The 17,933-nt window shown below is 45.2% G+C and overlaps 1 protein-coding gene across 4 annotated transcripts in view; it reads right to left on the bottom strand.

Moving 5' to 3' along the window:
- Positions 1–13,226, bottom strand: part of STON1 (stonin 1) — a 44,487-nt gene extending 31,261 nt beyond the window's left edge. For 2 of the 4 annotated variants that reach the window (XM_061353566.1, XM_061353557.1), the window contains exons 1-2: positions 13,117–13,226; positions 754–2,741 (exon numbers count right to left, since the gene is read on the bottom strand). In XM_061353566.1, coding sequence (XP_061209550.1) covers positions 754–2,741; positions 13,117–13,157 — 2,029 coding nt within the window. In that variant the 5' untranslated portion in view covers positions 13,158–13,226. The remainder of the gene's footprint in view (positions 1–753; positions 2,742–13,116) is intronic. The other 2 variants (XM_061353539.1, XM_061353549.1) reach the window with 2 other exon arrangements.
- Between the last annotated feature and the right edge of the window lie 4,707 nt (positions 13,227–17,933).

Consider the following 17,933-nt stretch of genomic DNA (forward strand, 5'->3'; position numbering starts at 1 on the left):
GATCAAATTCACTCTGCAGCACTAGAAGCAGAATACTGTATTCCTCAAGAATTTGTATGCTAGAACCGTCCTATATAAGGCTGTTACTCTGGTAACGTGATTTAAAACTGGTCTTTTAAAACCATGTAAATATTTTTTAAAACCATGTAAATATTTTTGTTCTCCATAAAGTTTTTTAGTGAGCTACCACCACCAGAGAGAAAGAGGAATGAAGCGGGAGGCATTTTTTGTCAGTGCGGTTATTGCCATGAACACACAGTCTCAATATCCAAGCCCATAAAAGAGGTAATAGACACCTTTTTTGCCTTTGCAAAAGCACAGTCAACTTCCTACAGCAAATTTGAACACCCTGCCTTCTAGTTATGCATCATACCTACCGTTTCTTAAGTGATGCTAGAAAGCCAAGACCCAACAGTTACAATACCACCTTCTCTATTAAGTGTGCGATACTCAGTGGGCAGATCATTTTGCTATTGCATGTATCTTTCCTTCTTTCTTAGTGCACATTTGAGGCTCAATCAGAATGATCAGATCCACTTTCCTGATACTACACACTTATAATTACTGACAATAATACATCTGCTTCCATCAAATAAGTTAGAAAAAAATAAGTAAGGTTATATCCTCTTTGTCATAAAAGATTACTCTTCTAACAATACCACCACACAGATAACAACCAACCTACACCATGGAGGCTGATGGAAGGCGAAGAGGTGCACCCAAACCCATCATTTTATAGCCCAAATTATTTACTTGAGTTTTTATCTGGAAGCCTGTCTATCTTCCACACAACCGCCCTGTAGGCACTCTCGTATTTTGCTGTTCCAACCGAGACTTGTATTACAGGATCAGATTCAACCTCATGTAAAGCACCAAGGCACGCTCTCCTATTCATTTTTGCTTTTAGGGACTTCTGCCTTTGGAGGTTCATGGTCCAAAGTGCTTTGACCCACTGCGTGGGAACGGGAAAGCGGATCATAACGTTTTCACAGTATTTCACAGCAGGTAAACGTGTTGGGACTGGAGCAGTTGAAGACATGTTTATAAAAGCCTGAAGTTCAACATATGCCCCCTGAACCACTACTGCAGCCTTCACAGAAAAGGGAAGGTCCTGCCCATTATACCGTGTCCTGAAACGCATCAGTTCCAGCCTACAGGCATCCGGGGGGGCAAACTTAATAATTCGTGATTGCTCAAATTCCTGCACTTTAACACAGTTATGGAAATGGCAATCAAGAATATCAATCCATTTCTTCTCCTTCTCAAAGTAACGCTCGTCCCTCTTCTGGAGCTCCAGGTCGTTCAGGGTTAGGAAGCAGTCAGCACTTCCATTTACAAAACACAAGCAGTAGATGTGCGTGATGACGGCACTTTCCGTGAGTTTTCCTTCTGCCTTAGTGACCTTCCCCCAGAAGTTATCCACTATTTCCAGAGTCATTTCTTGCTCTTCATAATTCCTCCTCTGCCTGGAAATGGTAGGAAGCTTCATAAGCTCTTCCTCCACCGTTGCGAGGAAATCAGTAAGGTCGTTATAATCTGTGGTGCCCAGCTTCAGCATCTGCTCAACCTCCGGCTCATGGATCACCTCCACTTTGGGATGATACCTCCTCTTCTCTGTGTAAGATACGCACTCAATCTTTACCGTGTGGATTTTTCCTGAGACATTATAGCTCTCTAATTTGGGTTCGGACAGCTTACAGTGCGGCTGCAGCTGGAATTCCTTGAAAGGTTTCTCCAGGCCCTTCTCATAATACATCTGTAATACACCTCCGGGTAGGACGCTAAGGTAGATAGGGCCCCATTGCCTAGACGACATCATGTTCTTCTTTTCAGGAATCCTCAGCATGAATGGCCACCCATCTGCTTTCCGGCTCCTGAAGAGGCTGTGTAGGATGGAAGGGGAATGCTTGTGCCATGCCTGAGTGCTGGAGATAGGCAGGTTTCCTGCAGCATCACAGCTATCAGCTTGCAGGTGTTCAAGCCTCTCACAGATGTAGCTGAAGGAGCCCTGGTTAAGGCTTTTCTGGTCATGGCAAGTTTCCTTGTCTTTAGGATGACAGATGCTCCTGTCAAGTGCTTTGTCCTTCCTGTGTGCGCTGACATTAGCTGGTGATGTGCTTAGCGAGCATCCTTCCTTCCAAAAAGGACTGGAAAAAGCGCAGTCACTCTGGAAGTACGGGAAGTGCCCTGTTGCCGATGACAATTCCCCTAACTCCTCACAGCTTCCTGGCACCTTCGAGCTTCCTTCATCTGTTGTATTGGAGACTGGAATCTTCACTGGATGGTCACTAGGTGAGGTGTTCACAGGAAGGCTGCTCGGTGTCTGCGAGGTTAGGGACGAGCAGATCCCGGGTGACGGAGGAAGGTTAACATTTGATGGCCATTCAGGGATGGGATAGAGGATGTGAACCCCAGACTTCGGGATGCACGAACTTCCTGGGTATTCTCTGGTAGGTGTGGTAAGGGGAGAGTTGCTGGGGGGTCCAGGACTTAGGTAGAAATCAGCTACAGGAGACGAGAGTGGAGTGCTGCTTGTAGAAGATGACCTACTTGAAGGCTCATGCATGCTAGACAGATTGAGTTTAAGGCCATTTGCTTTACAACTACTTTGATTATCCACCGATTTCTGAGGAGACTGGAAGAGCGGCTCATCGTCAAAGGTGACCCAATTTGCTGGATTTGTGGAACACATCTTGTAGGGGAAACTTGAGAGGCTTGCACACGTATCACCTGCAAACCATCTACAAAGGAAACAACAGACATGAGCACAAATAAATGCATACAATTCTCTTGAAAGACAAAACAAACCCAACCCTTATAAAATTCAAGCCTCACAAAGCTCAAGACTTGCATGCAGTTCACAAGTCCAGTGTACTTTGTGATTTACAAGCATAATCTGAGATAGCCCTATGGGAACAGAGAAACTGCCCATAAATCCCCACTGCTCTCCCAGGCTGGGGATTGAAGGGAGATCGAAGCTTTATGGGCTGTTCAGAGCATCTGATGTGTGCAGCCTCTAGGTCAGAGAGAACAGAGGGTCCCACAGTGGAACAGGACTGCTTCAGTAACACTTTCTGCTACACAGCTTATGTATAGCTTGGAGTAAGGACAGAGATTTTCCACACTGGGCATCTGCTCCAGGTGAGGTTTCCCTTCTTTCCCCCCATTAAACAAAACAGCATTTTAGTAAGATGCAATTCGATTTACTTCTAGTGAAGGGTAGACTACAAGCATCCACTGGAGATAAAACGCTGGTGAAACACAAGTCAAGGCCAAGTAACAACATACACACCGACTCAGCACCGCATTAGCTGGTAGCCTGGAAAAAGTACAGGTGTTTAAAGCAATTAATAAACTACACTTCATCAAATGAAGTATCTCTGGTAAAGGGCTTGGCTGGATGTCCTCAGAGCAGGACTGCAAACAGCAAATAATTAAACTTGCCTTCATGGTTTTAAATCATGCTCACTGTGTCCCTATGCAGGGTATGTTGTCCCCAGAGATTTTCCTCCCTGCTGTTCCTGACTGATGAAGAAGTGAGCAATACTTTCTAACACAGGGCACATAGAAACATCATTCATTTGATAAAAAGCTATTCTTGTTCAGTCAGAACAGATTCATGCTTGCCTGAAAGCACAAGGAAGGCAGAGTTCAGAAGGACAAAACCACCTGCACATATGTTACTCTGTTAATTAAGGTTAGGTAATGATGACTTAGAGCTATTCCCTTTCGTGAAGAGACATTATTAATTGCCCAGTGCTACAGCGTATAATCATGTAACCACAAAAGCCATGACAGGGGTGTATAGGGACAGGACAATGGCTTCCACCTCCAGAGAGGAGACTGAGATTGGACATTAGGATGAAATCCTTCCCTCTGAAGGTGCTGAGGCACTGGCACAGGGTGCCCAGAGAAGCTGTGACTGCCCCATCCCTGGCAGTGTTCAAGGCCAGGTTGGATGGGGCTTGGAGCAACCTGGTCTAGTGAAAGGTGCCCCTGCCTGTGGCAGGGGGTTGGAACTGGATGAGCTTTAAGGTCCTTCCAACCCAAACCAGTCTGGGATTCTATTTACCTGTAGCACTTAAAGAACAGTTTGCTTCTAGAGATACCAAAGTTCACCCAAGTGACATCTTAAGCTACAAGTCATTATTTTTACCTTTTTCCCGTGTGTCTTGGCCAGTTTACTGCTGCTAAGAAAGCACCATAAACTGTGACACAACCTGCTCACTCTGCAGCCGAGCAAACAAGACCTTGCAATGGAGGACTCCGGTCCTTCATTATTTTTTGAACTCTCACCCTTTTTATTCAGTAAAACTATTTGCACTATGCTAGTTATTTTATAAGCACTCTCCCCTCCACTTACACAGAGAGAAAAGGAGCAAACAAGTTACAAATGACTGCCATAGCTCAGGCACACACAGCTACCAGTGTATCCTTCACCCACACAGTCACTGCATCAAAATAATGTGTAGCAATGGAAAGAAAAATCACAGCTATTTGGTCTCTGACTTGGTCGTCATTTCTTCCTCTCATTCCACACCCTTCTCCTCCTTTCCCTCTGGTTGCCAGCACTCCTCCTTCAGCAGTATATATTGGTTATATCTACACTGAGAACTATTAAAGTTTTCAGCTGTTGCTTCATCTTAACAAACTTCATTCGTTAACAGCTTATCACAGAATCCCAGACTGGTTTGAGTTGGAAGAGAGCTTAAAGCTCATCCAGTTCCAACCCCCTGCCATGGGCAGGGGCACCTTCCACTAGAGCAGGTTACTCCAAGCCCCATCCAACCTGGCCTTGAACACTGCCAGGGATGGGGCAGCCACAGCTTCTCTGGGCACCCTGTGCCAGGGCCTCAGCACCCTCACAGGGAACAATTTCTTCCCAGTGTCTCATCTCAATCTCCCCTCTGTCAGGTTAAACCCATTCCCCCTTGTTCTGTCCCTACAGGCCCTTGTCAAAAGCCCCTCTCCAGATTTCTTGTCAGCCCCTTTAGGCACTGGAGCTGCTCTAAGGTCTCCCCTTAAGGAGCCTTCTCTCCTCCAGGCTGAACCAGCCCAGTTCTCTCAGCCTGGCTCCAGAGCAGAGCTGCCCCAGCCCTCAGAGCATCTCCACGGCCTCCTCTGGATTCCCTTGAGCAAGTCCATGTTCCTCCTGTGTTGTGATGTGATGCTAACTCAGCACATAACTCTTTTGTCTAATACCATGGGGCACACGGGTAAATAGAGCATTGGGAAGCAGCCTGAATGTGGCCATTAAAAACTGCTCTGGCATTTGCAAGAGATAAGCAACTGCTTAGAGAAAAAGAGAGGAAAAAACACACTGAATGAGGGGAGGGAGAACCAGCCTTTCCCTCCAGAGGGGCTCCAGGATTACCAGGGGTACTGCAGGTACCACAGCCACAGGGAAGGGAGATTGCCAGACACCAGGAGGCTCCAGCAAAAAGGAAAACATAAAATGGGAATGTAAATAAATGGAAATGTAGTTTACAGCAAAGAACACATCCTGCAGCCTCTTTCCTTTTCTTGTTAGAAAGGAAGCTTTTCAGCATCCTTTATTCTTTCCAGATGCTGATTCCACGAGTGTGGAAGTAGGCAGTGGGTTCCCTACTATTGCTCACTGCTCCCCTAAGCTGACTACTAGGAATGGAGGAAAACGAAAACCCAAGTGGGTCTTTAGAAGCTTTTCCATCTGCACACCACAATAAAGCAATCCTTTCTCTCAAGTTCTCCTTTGTTTTAAAAAGTGCTCCAAACTCCTTCTCAAGACTTAGGATGTTCTCCCTCAAAACCGCAATAAACTCAGGCTTCAGGATAGAAGTGCTCTGCCTCCAACAGGCTCCCATGGGACCCGGGCTAACATAACCCAAACATTCTGGGTAAGAGGAAAACGATACAAGATGCCATTGATCTCCACTACCACATGTTACGTGGCCCATAACATTTAAATTACAAGCACGTGTGGTACTGCACTCAGATATGCGACAGGAAACACTGTTTTTAGAATACTGAAGCTGCAAACAAAAAGGCTGGCTGGAATAACAGTCCATCCTAAATGCATCCATTCCAGTGAACCCAAAAGCCGCAGCTCATCTCAATTCATCCTCCTCTGCCTGAAAACAATCTCCCCATTTATCAGATTAGCTCAGTCCCTCAGCATTTAATGAACAGTAGTTGAGGCTTAATTTTTTCCTTTTAATACCTCCAGGAGGCAAGGAAGAGAAATCCTACCCTATTGTTGAGAGATTTTTATGGGCTGCAGCTATTACCGAGTCCTTTGTTGCTTCAAAAACCCCAGATCCAATCTGCAGCAGAAACAGTGCTCAGCTCCTGTGTCTTGCTGGGGGATACAGTTATCTCTTCCCACAATGAAGCAGTAATAACAACTTCCCCCTGGCCCCAAGGTGCAGTTCAAGGTATTGGTTTTGGTACTTCAAATCCTGATACAGCCAGGTCCTCAGCTAGCTGAGGGTGCTGACTTGTCATCCAGCAACGTCCCCTGCCACTGCCACTGCATTCCATCGCTGCCTCCGCAGCAGGGAAGCAGCAGCATCTGAAGCAGCATAGCGCACAACTGAATTCCCCGAGCATTTCACTCCCAGGGTCTTCCCTAACATCTGGCACCAGTTAGAACCCTCCAGCAGTTCCCTTTGGATTTAAACACAAAGCATTGGAGGAGCATGGGATCAGCTAACGGGGAATGGCAGGGAAACAACTTCCCTTCTGCAAAGCATAAAGCAAGTAAGTACAACAGACTCTACTCACATTCCAAAACACACAGAAGGGCATAATTTCATAAGTACATTCCTTATTGCCTCTCTTGCTCCAGAGGCCTCTGGGGCTTCAAAACTGTTAAGCTATACATTATAGAAACCCAGACTGGTTTGGGTTGGAAGGGACCTTAAAGCTCATCCGGTTCCAACCCCCTGCCACAGGAAGGGACATCTTCCACTAGAGCAGGTTACTCCAAGCCCCTTCCAACCTGGCCTTGAACACTGCCAGGGATGGGGCAGCCACAGCTTCTCTGGGCACCCTGTGCCAGTGCCTCAGCACCCTCACAGGGAAGAATTTCTTCCTTATATCTAACCTAAGTCTCCCCTGTTAAAGCATAAACCCATTACCCCTTGTCCTATCACTACAGTCCCTGGTGAAGAGTCCCTCACCAGCATCCTTGTAGGCCTCCTTCACATATTGAAGGCTGCTACATCCACTAAACAAATTCTCTCTGAAACATCCAAGCACATATCTTACGCATCTCCTGCATGGTGGAGTCTTACCAGGCAAATACCAACCTCACAAACTGCTTCAGATTTACCCCCACCCAGACTGACAGAAGGGTTAAATAACCCCTTCAGAATAAGCTGCGCTCTTTGCTCTTTGCATGAGCTACTCTGTTTGTGGTCAATGCCTGGTCATTATCTTCCCACCCCTACAGAACAACTATGGACCCTATGCATCTACTACATGTCAGTTACATTGCCAGGAACAATGTTGTTCGCTGCATATAGAGAAACTTAACACAAAACTCTGCATGCAGTGCTGAAGCCATCCCATAATAACACCGTAGGAGCCGGTACCTTCTCTTGTACAAATACGTAGACAATTCTCCAAGCATTTTGCCATAAAGCACAATAATCTCGCAGGAAAGTACGAATTCTCTGCAGTTTAAGCAATAAAGCACATACGGTATATAAAATACCCTAAACGTCTGTAAGCCCTTGTGATAGCCAAGTAAAACATGGCAGATTTATCTCTGTGTTTTACAGCCCTATTCTTTGCATCACTGTTTCATTTATTACTTAACCATGCAAAAAAACCTCCTCGAAGCACACCTTCCATGTAAAACATAGCTTGATTTATGTTGATTTGCCTCCAGTTTTGCTTTGAGACTACAGATGGCTGCACTTTTACTTAACTCTGCTCTACCTCTCCTAGTTCTCAAAGCCGTACATCTGAAATAAACATAAGCAAAAGGCACAACTGAAAGGAAATAGGAACTCCTTGGCTTTCGCTCGTAGTTGGGATATACACATGGATTAAGTCTCCCACTGCATTACTCATGTCATTACTCCTAGAAAACAAGGAACTGGTGTAATAGTCAAAAATACGCTCTGACTTCAAAGTGTAATGTGAACTTCCATTTACGTTGCTCACTCGCTGGGGCATAGGTACGGCTGGGAGAGGTTCAGAGCTCACAGCTAATCTGTTTAGGAATTCCTTACTCTTGGCCTCAAGAGCCAGAGGAATTAAAGCTTTCCACTTGTGAGAGCACACACGCCCCCAGAGCAAAGGCAGGCAGAACTCATGCACACACTCATTGCTATTACTCGTTTCTGCCTTCAAAGGGGAGTTTACAAGTGGTGGATATTTGTGCGTGCAAGCAGGGGAAAATCAACAATTTTAGGGCTGAAGCAGTCTAGTGAGGATGGTTTGGGACATGGAGGACAGCCCGCCAAAAGGGGAAACACTGACAGCAATGGCACTGATGCTCTCTGTACACAAGGGAGAACATCCAGTGCCCAGGAGGGATGCTACATAGCGGTACTGGACGAAGGAGACCTGAAGAAACATCTTCTCATCTGCCCCTCAGAGTCACATCTCATGCTCTAAAGGCTGTAAGCAGGTCTGAGATTCACACAGGAGGGAAAACCTATGAGAAGCTCTCAAATTTCTTCCAATACCTAAGGGTTGGATGAGGCTTGGAGCAACCTGCTCCAGTGGAAGGTGTCCCTGCCTGTGGCAGGGGTTGGAACTGGATGAGCTTTAAGGACCCTTCCAACCCAAACCAGTCTGGGGTTCTATGAAAAATGAAAGAAAAGCAGCAGTGCTGCCAGATGCACATCTCTGCCAACTGCTGTAGCCTGTGGTTGAAGCAGGTCTTCCCCAAAGAAGTAGCTCCTTTTCTTGCTCACAACAGGAGGAGGTTAGATGGTGAGGACCATCCAGTTTACACGGAAGTTTAGTGTAGCTGTTCAAAACAATTCCAGTCTTTTCCATGAAATAATCACCCAGACCTCAGCTGCTGCTCACTATAAATAAACTCCTTTCATGTCTACTTCCATTCTAGGAGGCCTTTCCCTAACACTCAGACTTGAAGCCATTTCAAAGCTGCCTTGAAAACACAACAAAACGTTACGCATGACCGGTCTTGTGTGTAACACCATCAGCTTCAACCCATCACCCACACACTGTAAGCCCTGATTCCCACATCCTCCCTCACCCCCCTCCAGTGGTCACTCCCATCACGGGTGAGTCAGACCTGCTTTGTCCTTCAGCATTTTCTCAGCTGGGCATAGAAATCAAGGCAGGAAAGCCCAGAGACAACGCACGACTGGAAGTGCCCATAGGATTTTATGGGGATATGACAAAGATGCTTTCTACAAGAACTGAGAGACTCCCATACATCGCTACAATGCAGACACCTGGCTTCTGTACCACTATTCCTCCAACGGCTGGTTCGGGGTGGGGGGACTGCAGAGTTTATTATCACAAACGTAACTTTCAGCATGGGATAAAATAAACTAAATAGTATAAACTAAAAATGAATAAATAAACTAAAATAGAAATCTGATTTATGTGTCGTTGGGAAGTATGCCTGAATAGACACCTGAAGCAACTCTTGGAAGTCGCTCATATGTTTCTCTATCAGCAAGCTAGGGTATTTTTACTGATGTGAATGAGGATAGGATTAAACCGTAAGAAACACAAAATGGTTATCTTTGTTGCAGTGAACACCTTGAACGGAAGAAAACTCTTTCTTCCTAGAAGAAATAATAAAAACCCTGATCAAATCCATATTAACTGCTTAGTATTTATCTCCTCCTCCTTCCTGGATACCACAGTACCTTCTAAGACACATCAGCTGGGTGCAAGACGTGATCGCCAGGTGTCATGTGAAATGTAATCCCATCTTCTCAGAACCAAATAGGCAACAAAAAGGTGGGTTGGAAAATGTGGGGTTTTGGTTGGTTTTTTTCAGTGTTAGAGAGTGCTCATTGCAAGCCTGTGATCCTTAAAGGTTTTGGAGCTGGAGACTGGCTTTTGATGAACTGCTCCATGCTGTTGCACTGAATTTCTTCCTACTATCTGGTTAAGCAAGATATGTAAATCACTTCTAATTCACTTAACTGAGCATATGCACGTTTCTCTTGTGTATACAACTCACCTCTCCCCAGGGCCTTTTCCCTTCCTACAGATGAAGCCCCCCCCCATTATAAGGATGAGGAAGAGGCCGAGGCCACTGTGTTGTCAAGCTGCAGAGAGCAGTGTGGGTACCCCCCTGAAAGGTGCTCCTGTTCCTGCTCCCATTCAGTTCACTCAGCCAGCCCTGCTTTATCCTCTCTGAACACGCTCCCCTTCAGCATCTCCATAGTGACTGCACAACTTACACGCTGTAGGCAGAGTTTGGAAAGCCAATGGGCAGCGTCAGAAGAGTCTCATGTAAACTGTTTGTTGTCACTAGCTGATGTTTTACTGTGCAGAAGGACTGGGGGGGTAATTTAAGAGCAAACCAAAGCAAACCAACACAAGCCCTCTGCACAGTGCGCTGGCCTGGAAGAGACAGGAAAATAGATCTATTTTTATTCAGAGTACTTCTGCAGGTCACGAAGTTCATGGAATGTTTCTGCATCTACTGAGGCAATTTTTAACTGTGTTTAGGAAACACATTGTTATTATTAGAAACATACAAACATCCCACAAAAGTGCCCTGGTCACGGCAGCACTGCACAGGGCTCTTGGCAAGTAGTTGCACATCCCAAACCCTTCCCTCTCCCTGCCCCTGAGCAGAGGCAGAGATTTATTACACGCAACCAAGCAGCACAAATGCAGTTATGAGTGGCTGTCCCAATCTAAAATCCACAGCCTTGTTTCTTTAGGTCTGCTGGATGAAACAAGTAAAAACAATATAAAGGCCTGAACTCTCTGGCACACAGATCATGTATCAACATATTAAACTGGTCATAGTCAGAAGGGGATTTCAACCCGGTGCTCTGCTAGTGTTTGCAGTATCCAAGAGAAGCAGTGGGTGAAATGCCATGAAGGATACAAAACTACCTGATGCTTTAGTGCCCAATAAACAAGTGCTAGTACCTTTGCAGAGACTAGCCCATGGTGTAAGATACACAGAGGTCTTCTGAACATGACAAGTCAGTAACGTCTTCTGACAGACGTTACTGCCGTTCTCCCTGCCTTAAAGCCTTATAGTATAATACAGTGCCATAATAGTAGCCCTGGCAAGGAGAAGTGTCACAGTTGAACCCTTCTTTGTTAATTCGGATAGAGGTATTTGTAATAGCAACTGATGACAGTCACATCAGAAAGTGTAATTCATAATGCAGCCATCCAAAAAAAAGCCTCACTGCATTCCTCTCCAAAAGCTTTTTAAGCAGCTTCTATTCATACCAATCAAAACCATCAGGAAATGAGTGGTGGGCTAAAGGAATCTGGTTTACCAAAACGTGGAGTAAAACGCGGTCCGTGATAGCGCATCTCTAGTCATGTAATGGGGTGTTTCGTGTTAGAGTTAACAACTGTACACAGATTAAGTTAAAAGCTTACATTCATTTCTATTTAGAGATCTGGATCTGGGCAGAAGCATCAACAAGCTGGGCCATTAAGCTTATAAAAGTCAGTAACTTTAAAGTGATAGAAAGCAGCATTCATTATATGAGCGAAAGGAGCTAGGGAGAAGGGAAATAATGAAACCCCAGCATGAAACAAGGGCACTGGACCTGCCTTCAGGCAGGTTTTCCCGGTGGTGTGATTTACAGTTCCAACACAGTTAAGTCGAGTCTCTGGCCAGTACAAACTACTTCTGTGCTCAGCTACAGCTAGTTCAGAGTGCAGTGCTAAGCTCCCTACTCATACACTCAGTCAAGAGAGCAGCAAATCTTTCCTCGCAACACCTTCTCGCTGTAGGTGTGCTTTCATCACACTAAACCAGCAACTCCATGTTTTGTCTTTAGCTACCTCTTTTCCTTCTTCTCTTACAGACATAGGAAGGGCTCAGCCTTCCGACAGGGAAAAGGGAGTTAACAGCAAAACGAGCGGTTCGTGTTTGAAAGCCTCAGGCTTCAAAAGTTCAGTTCCCTCCTCCCCAGACAGTCATTACCGCTCTCCCCAAAACACCCCAGGCCTCTTTGCAGAGGAATCAATGAGGGTTACTCGTGTGGCCCCCTCAGACAGAAAAAACACTGGGGAAGGCGAGCGGAGACCTCTGGAACTGAACTGTCCCTGGGTTCCCATAAGATGCCTTAGTGGGCATTTTTCCTAGCACATTTCAGAAGGGTTTTTATCTGCCACATCTTTAACAAGAAACAAACTGAAAAGTCCCCCTTCAACAAGTACTTATTTAAAGCCGGAAAGGGAAAACCTCCCATATTCCTTCTCAGCTGCTCTATGCTCAAAACACCACCTGTGGAGTTTGCTCGAAGGGTGCCTATGGTAAGCGCAGTCAAATCACTTCAGCCCCGCGCAGCACATCCTTCTGCATCTGCTCCAGTTGTTTTCCCAAGCCCTGAGCCCTGTTGCACGCACAACAGATTCCTGCAGCAATGATTTCAAGCACCATGAGCCTACATCCATAGCGTAACGTCATCAGCTGAACCGCTACAAAACATGAGGAAGGCTCCAGGAATTCATTTCACTTCAAGTATTAAACTAAAAAACTTCTCCGTCGCCCCGGTCTCCTCCCTAACAAAGCAAAAGTCATGGGAACTCGATCCTGCAGGATATCCATCACTCAAACCCCACCGACTTCTGGAGCGGTTCAAAGCTCTGGATACCTCAGGAGAAGCCATCCCCTTTTCAGCACTTCTGCTTTAAAATATAACAGGAAAAGAGAAAAAAAGAGAAAAAAAAATAAAAAAAAAGGAATAAAAATGAAAATAAAACCAAAGTCAAATGAAGAGGGGGAAAAAACCCAAGGAGAAATAAGGGAGAAAAAAAAAGTAAAGAAAGTAAAAGGAAAGAAAGAAGGGGAGAAAGGAAGGGGAAGAAAAAGGCTAAAAAGAAAAATGAAAAGCAAGAGGAAAAAGGAGAAAAGCGGGAAGGCGGGGGGGAAACAACAACCCCACCAACAAACCAAACAACCAAACAGACCCCGAGCCAAGCACATACGCTTTCAGTCCTGCTCTCAGACCAAAACAAAGCCGCCCCATCCACCGGCCCGTTCCCAGCCGGGACTGCTGAGCTGAGCCCCAACTACCGGGCACACTCCGCTGCGGACCGAGACCCCCCGCCCCCCGCGGCCGGCCCGCTCCCGACCCCCCCCCGCTCCTTACCCGCGACTCTCGGCCGCCCGCAGACCGCACCGGCCGGGAGCGGAGGGGGGGCAGCGGATAAACCCCGCCCCGCCGCCCCTCCCGGCCAGCCCTCGGGGAAGCGTCGGGTCAGCATCCCCCAGCGGGAGCGGAAGCCGTTCTCCCTTGTCCTGTCCCTACAGGCCCTTGTTTGAAGCCCCTCTCTAGGTTTCCTGTACCCCTTTAGGCACTGGACCTGCTCTAAGGTCTCCCCTTAAGGAGCCTTTTCTGCTCCAGGCTGAACCAGCCCAGCTCTCTCAGCCTGGCTCCAGAGCAGAGCTGCTTCAGCCCTCGGAGCATTTCTGTGGCTGCCTCTGGACTCGGTCCAACAGCTCCACATCCCTCTTGTGGTGCTGCCCCCCAGAGCTGGGCACAGGAATGGGGGTAGGGGGAGGGACACGACTCACCAAAGTGGAGCAAGGGGGAGAATCCCCTCATGTAGGGACAGGACAGGGGGAAATGGCTTTAATTTAATGGCAGAGGGGAGATTGAGATTAGACATTAGGGAGGTCTTCCCTGTGAGGGTGCTGAGGTGCTGGCACAGGGTGCCCAGAGAAGCTGTGGCTGCCCCATCCCTGGCAGTGTTCAAGGCCAGGTTGGATAGGGCTTGGAGCAACCTGCTCCAGTGGAAGGTGTCCCTGCCTGTGGCAGGGGGTTGGAACTCTAAGGTCCCGTCCAACCCAAACCAGTCTGTGGTTCTATGATAAACAAGTCCTTTTTGGAATTACAGTTCTATTCTAACTCACCAGCATATAACCAGTTTCTTCAAAGGACAGGGGCCTCCCTTTTAAGAAGTGCTTATTCTAATGTACATCATTTATATTACTTTCAAACAGAAAACTTCTTTCTAGGGCTGTTGCTGGAACACAGTAATATCCCTGCCCATTTTCCTTAGAAGTCATAATTCTTATAACACAATTCATCAGCTCCAGGGCTGGTTTTCACCAACTTCTGCAAGTGACATACACACAGATCCTGATACATGCAGTAAATACCACTGAGTCCTTTTGGACTGCTGCACAGTCTCACTTGACACCAGCACTGAGTGCTTTGAGGGCATTCATTTAATCTTCATGTAAATAAGAGGTAAGGAAGTTATCCAAGCTATGGAATGCAGAAAGCAGGGAAGAAAATGTCTGATGACAACCTTATTTGGGTGGCAGCAGCAGAGGAAGTTTTGTACTAGTAAGTATACCTAGGGTGACTCTGGTTTTAAGTTTGGTCATAACTATGTCCGTAGGGCATCACTGGCCTGGCCTGGCCTGCCTTTGCAAAGTCATGGAAGGGCAGAATTCATCTTTCAACCAGCCCAGAGGAGAGGAAACAAAGACGGACCATGAAATAGTGTCTGTGATGGCCCAAAGGATGGAGCTCAAAGGACAGCACTTCTTGGGAAGAGCTTAAGCTCACTTCTCCCTAAGCTGAGTTTCTCCTCCAGGAGAGCTTCCGCTGGAGGAGCCTTACACCTCTAACAAGGACAAAGACTCCAGTACTTCACATGAAGACACAGTGTTTAATAACTGCCTGCAGTGATATAGAACTCCTTCAACATTTGGTACTGCTAATGAAGTGAATTTATAGTGATGACCATACATTGATCTTCAAAAGGGTAAACAAAAGAGTCATGTTATCAGCTGTTTACTGTTTATGACTGTTTGTCAAAAGCAAAACCCATTAGTTCCTATCTGGCTAGAACCAAATATTCTTAACTGGAGACAGAGAGGCACTTGTATCAAGGCTTATTTTAACTCTCTGCTCTACCACTTCGCTTTTTATTTTACCAACAAAGTCCATCATAACTGAGCATTCAAACTAAAACACAAAAGAGTCAAAGTCTTCTCTCCCTCTAATACGTTCATTTTTCTTAGTGCTATTGCAATCAAAAAACCCTCCCAAGTCTGGTATATTCACCAGTTAAGTACTTTATGTTCACTACGTATAAACTATTGATAAAATTTAGCATGCTCACATTATTTTTGTGTTGTAAGTGCTGGTTGATATCAAATATTCCTGACCTCTGGGGCTAGATTGATAATCCAAGAGAAACTTGTTCTTGTCTACTTGTCTGGATGGAAAATAAACCAACCTTTCCAGATGTCAAAAGAAACTTCAGGTAAATTTGACTCCCTCCATCCCAAGGCGAATTATTTGCCATGTCCGAAGCTGCATATTCATAGAATCATAGAATAGTTAGGGTTGGAAAGGACCTTAAGATCATCTAGTTCTCTAAAAGCAATTTGCAAGTCACTAAGTAGAAGGCATGTAAGGGGTGCAGCACCAGTTCCAGCTGTAATAATCCCACCAGCAGTGGGGTTGGTACTAATACTTCCTACTACTAGATCACTAGTAATAGGTCCAGCAGTAATAATTCCAGCTGTGCCTCATGCCAAAGACTGCTGTTAATGAAACTGTACCCAAGTTCTCAGTTCAGACTCTAAGCTCACAACTTCATTAAAATAATCTTTCCCAAAGAAAGTTTTCTGCCTTTCTTATTTGAGCACAAATTGAAACCTTTGAAGTGAGAGAGGAAGGAAACTTGAAGCTTTAGTCGAAGGGCAGACAAGGATGAAGTCTTTGTAGTAGAAAGGGGGTGTGTGGGGAGACTTAATGTCCCCCCATACTAATTTCAGAAGCAATGAGCTTTATATGGAGAAAGCTTGCAAGGAGCTACATACCACCACAGAGTAGCATCTTAGTCAACTCATGAAAGAACGCATAGTGCTTTAAATGACTGGAAATTACCTGGACTCTTTAGTTTCATGGGTTTAACTCTTCTCAAGACCAAGCTGTGTTGTTTATATACACAATTTTGACCCCAGGCCTGCATTTCAAAGGCTACATCATGAGCAAAGACCTCATCAGTTTATAAAGCTTTGGACTTACAGGGTGAATTAGAATTAAAACTAGTACAGATAAAGCATTATCTCCCCTGTTATCTTTCACATGTAAAAAGTTTAAACTCAAAAGGGCTGTTAGCATGGTAGCTTGCCATGCAAATGAAACCCAACCAGAATCAACCGCTTCTTGTTTTACAGCTCAGCTGCCTAACCTCAGTATTACAGTATTTGCACTCAAAGCTTCTGTAAGAAGCTAAATTAGCACTGACATGTCTAAAGCTGCCTACACACACACACAGAGCGAACGAGACCTGCCCCAGGCAAGTTTCCATGTAGTGGATTCCATAGCCCCACTCAGGCCTTGGTTTATAAAGGTCCTCAAAAGCTCTTCTTTGTCCCCATCTGCGACTGAGCTAGCTGGTCTGCAGACACAAGCATAGTTGAAGTATGTTTCTAACACTCTGATTAAACCAAATATTCAGGAATGAGGGCAAACATGGCCTCTTCTAAACAAACATGCTTTTAATTCAGTGCTGAATAATACTGCAAGTAGTAACAGAGGCCGGAAAGGCAGAATAAGACAAAGCAAGCATTCTTAATAGAGCGGCATCTAGCCTTTGTGGGAGGAAGTAATCAGACCTCTGGTACCAATTACAACTTTTTACTGCACTAAGCTTTATTTTTATTATGACCCTGCTGTTGCTAAGATAGTGCTCTCACATTACCTTACATACATACTATATTAAAGAACAGGTTTGCCCAGCTTACAGAGCCAAATGGTTCTCCACAGTTTAATATATCATTGCATTTATATTATTAAAAAAACAAGAGAGTTCACATTGCTCAACCAAGCCAGTAAATAACCTCTTCATCCTCATGAAGTTGATACCTGGATAGAAAGTTTATTTCCTTTCCTGTTTGCAGCTGATGCCTTGGATGTCTGAGCAAATCTGTTCTTGTGGAGCTGCAGTGAGCACTGCTAAACGGTGATGGGCCCCTGCTGTGCACAAAGTCAGCATCAAGGAAACATATTAGACCAAACAGCTTTCCCCACCAACACTTCAACTCATCTGTCAGCAAGGGAAGTTGGAACAGAAAGAGCACGAGGATTATAAGCATAAATCAGAAATGAAGCTGGCTTGGTAAAAAGAGAAAATACCTTGTACAAGTGGCAAATGTATTTCAACAAAGATGGGAAAGCAAAGTGTTCCAGTCTTGATACTGATGCTGCATGGAATGCCACTAGATCGTATCTAGTGTGAAGCTCCTGACACCACTCTTACTGATGTGTTGAGTTGGTTAAGAATGACTCTGAAGGAATTAGCAAGAGACATTACAAACAGCACCATTTTAAAAATCAACATTAATATGATCAGTGCTTAAATCACAGATGTATACTTACAGATGTAACAACTTAAAATAATCACATCATTATTTAAACAGCAATGAGATGGCACTCTTGTGCAGCTTATGATGATGTCAGCCTAAGACACTTGTTTTAGAAGTTAATCTTTCAGGCAGGGAAACCCCTGACCTGTAAGAGCTTAAGGCCTTTTAAAACAGCCAATGATTTAGTGCTTCTTGGGTACTTTCAAAACTCATGAAGCAGTACTCTTAAAAGGGCAATCTATAAGTGAAATTCATTCCTGGTTATAGCAAATACTGATTTTGAACACACAGAATAGTTACTAGGGGTGTACTTTCACAAATCTAGTTTGAAAGCTTTGAAAGTGTTAGCATAGGTTTGAAACAATGTTCTGAATGAGTTTTTGAAAACCCAGTTATTAAAACCATTAAT

The sequence above is a fragment of the Neopsephotus bourkii genome, unplaced genomic scaffold (assembly GCF_033783945.1).
Source record: "Neopsephotus bourkii isolate Nb327-2 ecotype Australia unplaced genomic scaffold, CSIRO-AGI_Nbou_v1 NB_71, whole genome shotgun sequence".
Classification (NCBI taxonomy): domain Eukaryota; kingdom Metazoa; phylum Chordata; class Aves; order Psittaciformes; family Psittacidae; genus Neopsephotus; species Neopsephotus bourkii.